This window comes from Notamacropus eugenii, chromosome 2 (genome assembly GCF_028372415.1).
Source record: "Notamacropus eugenii isolate mMacEug1 chromosome 2, mMacEug1.pri_v2, whole genome shotgun sequence".
Classification (NCBI taxonomy): domain Eukaryota; kingdom Metazoa; phylum Chordata; class Mammalia; order Diprotodontia; family Macropodidae; genus Notamacropus; species Notamacropus eugenii.
Window position 1 is genome coordinate 79,453,832 of NC_092873.1, and position 6,000 is coordinate 79,459,831.

General features: G+C 48.3%; 1 protein-coding gene across 3 annotated transcripts in view; it reads left to right on the forward strand.

Annotated features, from left to right (window-relative positions):
* The window catches only part of KIF1C (kinesin family member 1C), a 28,391-nt gene extending 23,135 nt beyond the window's left edge, over window positions 1–5,256 (forward strand). For all 3 annotated transcript variants that reach the window (XM_072641334.1, XM_072641332.1, XM_072641333.1), the window contains exons 20-23: window positions 1,710–1,896; window positions 2,081–2,153; window positions 2,757–3,368; window positions 4,042–5,256. In XM_072641334.1, coding sequence (XP_072497435.1) covers window positions 1,710–1,896; window positions 2,081–2,153; window positions 2,757–3,368; window positions 4,042–4,725 — 1,556 coding nt within the window. In that variant the 3' untranslated portion in view covers window positions 4,726–5,256. The remainder of the gene's footprint in view (window positions 1–1,709; window positions 1,897–2,080; window positions 2,154–2,756; window positions 3,369–4,041) is intronic.
* The last annotated feature ends 744 nt before the right edge of the window (window positions 5,257–6,000 follow it).

Here is a 6,000-nt window from a genome sequence, read left to right on the forward strand (position 1 = left end):
AATTGCTTTTTCTCATTCTTCTTTCCTGGGTCCTCATCCAAGTCACACTGAATAACCATTTCTGCCCCACAGCTTCTGTCCTGAGTCTTCTTCTCTTCTACCTCTATACTATTTTACTTGGTGACCAGCTCCCATCAGCTCAGTTGTCATCTCCACACTGATTATTCTCAAATCTGTTTATCCAGTCCTAATCTCTTTCCTGACCTCCAGTCTCACATCTTCAGTTGCCATTCAGACATCTCAAAGTAGATGTCCAGTAAGACATCTTAAACTCAACATGTGCAACATATTATCTTTCCCCCAAATCCTCCCCTCTTCTTTATTTCACTATTACTGTTGAGGGTATCACCATCCTTCCAGTCCCCCAGCCTCACAATGTGGGTGTCACACAATACTCCTCACTATCTCTTACTCTCCCCCAGTCTGTTGATTTCACCTTTGCAACATCTCTTAAGTACAGCCCCTTTCTGATATTGTCACCTCCCTAGTACAGGCTCTCATCACCTCATACCTGGACTGTTGTAGGAGTCTGTTGGTAGGTTTGCCTGCCATCAGTTTCTCCCCACCTCATCTCCCATTAAGCCACCAAAGTGATTTTTTTATTTATAAAGTGCTGGTCCAACCATGTTTTAAGCTCATAATAAATTTCAGTGGCTGTTCATCGTCTTAGAAATAAAATATATAATCCTCTGTTTGACCTTAAAAACCCTTCATAACTTCATAATGTTTTCTTTTCCTCCCTCCCACATCTTTCCAGACTTCACATATCTTCCTTCCTTTCACATACTCTGATCCTGTGACGTTGGCTTCCTGACTCTTCCATGAACAAGAAAATCTATCTCTCAGCTCCAGGCACTTTCTCTGGCTGTTCTGTATGCCTGCAGTGCTCTCCCTCCTCATCTCTGCCCCCTGGCTTCCCTTGAGTTCCCACTAAAAACCCTTCTTCTACAGGAAGCTTTCCCAGTCCCTCTTAATTCTAGTGCCTTCCTTCTTTTAATTATTTGCTATTTATCCTGTATATGGTTTGTTCATACATATTTGTTTACATATTCTCCCCTATTAGATTTGGAGGGCAGGAGCTGTCTTTTGCCTTGTTTTGTACCCCAGTGCTTAAAAAACACAATGCCCTGCACTTAGTAGGAGGTTAATATTTATTAACTGACTGTTTTCTTCCTCTTGCTTCTCTTATCCACAATGTTAGATGGCATGGGAAACATTATATACTTTGCCAAAAATGTACAAGGGAGTAGTCAAGGGAAAGGAACTTAAGATAGGTTGAACAGATATAGGGATATAGGAGCGAGGATCAGGCATTCAAGTTTAAATCACTTTTACTCTTTCTGTTCCAAGGGAACAGGAAAGTGGAGTCAGAGTCTGTTAACTTCCTCTTGCTTCACTGTTTTTTGGTCCTTAGAATAGCTAATAGGATCAGGCTGTGGTGAAGCTCTTTGTAACTGGGTAAAGGGAAGGGAAGGATAATTGGGATTTTTTCTTTGCTTTTTTTTTTTTTTTTGACTACATAGAAGCTCTAGTCTAACTTGGGATGGAAGGGAGAGAGGGTGCTATGGCTCCTTGCTATCTCTTGGGAAAATTCTAGCACACTTTTTGGATGCCAGTAGATCTCTGCTATGGGTAAAGATGTATTGTGGGCAGAGAAATGTATGGCGAAAGATTATTTACCTTCTCTTCTTTCCTTCCCCCATCTCCAGGGAACCGAATTGTCCTGGGCAAGAACCATGTCTTCCGCTTCAATCACCCTGAGCAGGCGCGACTAGAACGAGAGCGTGGGGTCCCTCCGCCCCCAGGGCCACCTGCTGAACCTGTGGATTGGAACTTTGCCCAAAAAGAACTGCTAGAACAGCAAGGCATTGATATCAAGCTGGAGATGGAGAAGAGGTGCCTTTGGGGGGTGGGGCAGTAGAAGAGGGAGGAGTGTTTCTGGATATCTCTGTGATACCATTCCTTTATTAGGGGATCCAGACATCTGACTCCCTTTTCAGCCCCTAATATTGCTCTCCCACGTGCAAGCCTCCTTAACCCCACTTGGTCCTGAGCTTTGTCTTTCTCTCCATCACTTCAGGCTACAGGATCTAGAGAATCAGTACCGGAAGGAGAAAGAAGAGGCTGATCTTCTGTTAGAGCAGCATCGACTGGTGAGTGGGACAGGGGAGCTGGAAGAGTGGGGAGGTTGGCAGAGAAGGTGGCCCCTAGTGGTGATGACGAGGTTGATCTCATGACCAGTGATAGAGTTTTGAGCAACAGTAGGATTAGGCAGAATATGGTTTCTTTGAGGGTAGGCAAAAGGATTGTCACTGCAGTAGAAATAGTGGGGATGAGAAGTTGGAATTATAGGGTGAGGAGAGAATTTCAGGGATCTAATAGGAGTAAATAAAGCTAATAGTGGGATAGGGGAAAAAATGAGAGTAGAAAAATAGAGTTTGTTACAAAATGTTTGTTAGAGCCAGAAGGGACGTCTGAGATCCTGTCCTACCCCTCATTTTACAGATGAGGAAATGGAGGACCAGAAAAGGGAAATAATTTGCCTGAAATCATACATTTAATTAGTGGCAGAGCCAGGAAGACAATCTGTGTCTTCTCACTTCCTACCTAGTATTCTTTCTACTGTACCCCAGTTAACTGAACAACCGCTGTATGCTTGCTACCATCCTTGTCTTAGCTCTCCTATGACGTACTGGGACCAGTAGGCCCAGGGTGTATTATAAACCCTAACCCTCCAAGCCTTTCTGTGACCCCAGTATGCAGACTCAGACAGCGGGGATGACTCAGACAAACGCTCTTGTGAGGAGAGCTGGAGGCTGATATCGTCACTGCGGGAGCAGCTTCCACCTACCACAGTCCAGTCCATCGTCAAGCGCTGTGGCTTGCCAAGTAGTGGTAAGCGCCGGGCCCCACGGAGAGTCTATCAGATTCCCCAGCGGCGGCGGCTGCAGGGCAAGGACCCCCGCTGGGCCACAATGGCAGACCTGAAGATGCAGGCAGTGAAGGAAATCTGTTACGAGGTGGCACTGGCTGACTTCCGACATGGGAGGGCAGAGATCGAGGCACTGGCTGCCCTCAAGATGAAGGAGCTGTGCCGTACCTATGGCAAAGCTGAAGGGCCCGGGGATGCCTGGCGGGCTGTGGCAAGAGATGTTTGGGATACAGTAGGGGAAGAAGAGGGAAGTGGAGGAGGAGGGTCTACTGAGGAGGGAGCACGAGGGGCTGAGGTGGAGGATCTCCGAGCGCACATTGACAAGCTGACTGGAATCCTACAAGAGGTGAAGCTTCAGAACAGCACCAAGGACAGGGAGCTTCGGGCACTGAGGGATCGAATGCTGAGGATGGAAAGAGTCATCCCCCTCACGCAGGTGAGGCAGGCTGGCATCTCTGGACCCAGGCGTGCGTGTGCCTGGCTTTTGTTCACTTCTCCATCCTCCTCCCACCCCTGAGGAACCTTTGTTCTTAAAACTTCCCTTCCTACCCATCCCCACCTAGCCATCCCTTCCATCACTGGATTCTTCCTCTCTTTGGCACTTGGTCCTTACATTTGTTCTTTGTAAGACCCCTGATAAAGTTGGTTCTGTGTAGTGAGAAGTGATTGGAAGGGACCCTTTCAATACAGTTCATGAAATGCTGTCCTCACAGCGTCACGGTAGGGTGGAAAGTGCACAAGCTTGTGACATTGGCCAAGTCACTTCATCTCCTAAGATTCAGTTTCTTTTGCAAAAGGGAGGAGGTGGTGTTGGACTAATGATCTCTTCCAGCTTTAAATTCTATGACTGGAATGATAACTCTTTAAAGTGATAGGTAGCATTACTATTTAGTATAGTTTCTGTCTTGCATATGAGGAAATGAAGGCTTAGTGGTTAAGTGTCTTGCTTAGAGGCACAACAAATAACTGTTGGCACTGAATAAATGCTGAATGAATGAGCCATTCTTTTCCCTGGGTTTTTTTCTCCCTCTTCTCTGTCTTCCAAGACCCAGTTATCCCCATTTCCCACCCATCTTGCCCTTTCACTTTTCTCTCCCTTCTTTTCACAGGATAATGGGGATGAAGAGGATGTGGAGGTGACCTGGGCAGGCTCAGAAGGGATAGAAGGTCCAGAAGAGGCAGCCGCTGGGGCTGTCACCCCCACTGTCCAGCCCCCATCCCCTCCCCCCTCAAGCTGGGAGCGGGTGTCCAGGTTGATGGAAGAGGACCCCGCCTTCCGACGTGGCCGGCTTAGGTGGCTCAAGCAGGAACAGCAGCGTCTACAGGGGCTACAAGGTCTTGCTGGAGGCCGAGGTGGGGGGCTTCGAAGGCCCCCTGCCCGATTTGTTCCACCCCATGATTGCAAGTTGCGATTTCCCTTCAAGAGCAACCCCCAGCACCGGGAGTCATGGCCTGGGGTCGGGGAAAGTGGGGAGGCTTTGGCCATACCCCAACCCCCTGATGAGGGTACTCTTGTATCAGCCCCTGCTCCTAGACGGCTCCCCAGTCCTCGAAGGCCTCACAGGCCCCGGAGGAACTCCCTGGATGGAGGGGGCCGCCCCCGGGGTGGGGGTCCCAGCCAACCTGAATCCCAACAGTTTCAACCCAAGAAGCACAATTATTATCCCCAGCAGCTTCAGCCTTACCCAGCTCAGCGGCCCTCTGGTCCCCGTTATCCTCCCTATACCACACCTCCTCGAATGAGACGGCAGCGCTCAGCCCCTGACCTCAAGGAAAAAGGGGCAGCTGTGTGAGGAGAGGGCCCACCTGGGGCCCCTTGCTGCGAGGAGAGATGTGGGCTGCTGCTCCCCCACTTGCAGGATTATTGACACAGGCAGGGACAGAGACGAGAGGGGCAGAGTAGGTGATGGGGGACTTGAGCAGGTTGGTTTAGGAGTTGGAGGAAATAGTAGGATGCACAGTGTAGTGTTGCCAGGAGTAAACCAAAGGGAAGGGAAGGAAAGGGGGATAGGCTGCTTTGAGGCCATGCCTCCCACAGGGAGCACCTCCCCCCAATTGCTGCTAAGAGTGGGGTGCTGTGTAGCCAGTTTTGTGTGTTTTTTTGTTTTTGTTTTCAAGTGGGGCAGGTATGATGACACTAAGAGGGCATTATGAAATTCCCTCCCCCAACCAGTGTTCATGATGGGTTTCCGTGTTAAAGGGATGGGGCTGTCCTAAGATTTCCCCTCCCCCTCCAGGCCTTCCACTATATCTTCAGGGGCATGCCAGGTTTGGTTGGGTTCCCACAGCATGGTGGGACCCTTCATTAAAAGGAAGCAAACAGGGAGGTCTGTGGCTCATTATTGGTGGTGTGATGGTGTATATGGGGGGCACAAGGAGAGAGCTGTGTAACAAAGATTGAGGAAGAGATTAGAATAGAAGGCTAGGAGAGTCAGCAAGGCTCTATACAAGTTTGTCTCGGGTGTGTGAGTGTATTGTTTGGCTGAACACACCCTGTGTTGCTTTGCTTTTTTGGGGGGGGATGGGGTGGGGTGGTGGACAGGGGAATGCCATTTTAATGAGGGAGACCTGCTCCCTACCTATTTGTTCTTGCAAGGCACCTATGGAGGAAATATTTTTGATTTACCCCTCACTCTGATACAGTTTTGGGCATGTCTTTCTTTTCTTTATAAAGATTATAGCCCAGGAATTTTCAAAATTATTTTACTCACAGCATAGTGTTTGCCATGAGGAGTCATAATACACTGAACATTTAAATTGTCAACAAAGAAAGGTTTCCAGGCAGTGGGGCCTTGGGATTCTTCCACTTCTCCCCAAATACTTCACTTTCTTTACCTCCTTAGGACTTATAGAAGAGGAGAAGAAGGTGATTTGTACCCCTTTGGATAGAGCTATTATTGTGAACTTCCTGATTCTAAACCAAGGAAAGTCAGTGTCCTACTGTGGGGATGGGGACAGGGGTTTCATAACACACTTAGCAGAAACTCACTCCACACAAATAGTACTGCACACCTTCTGAGAACTAGTTCTGTGCTATCACAGAGCTTAGATTTATTCAGCACTTTACA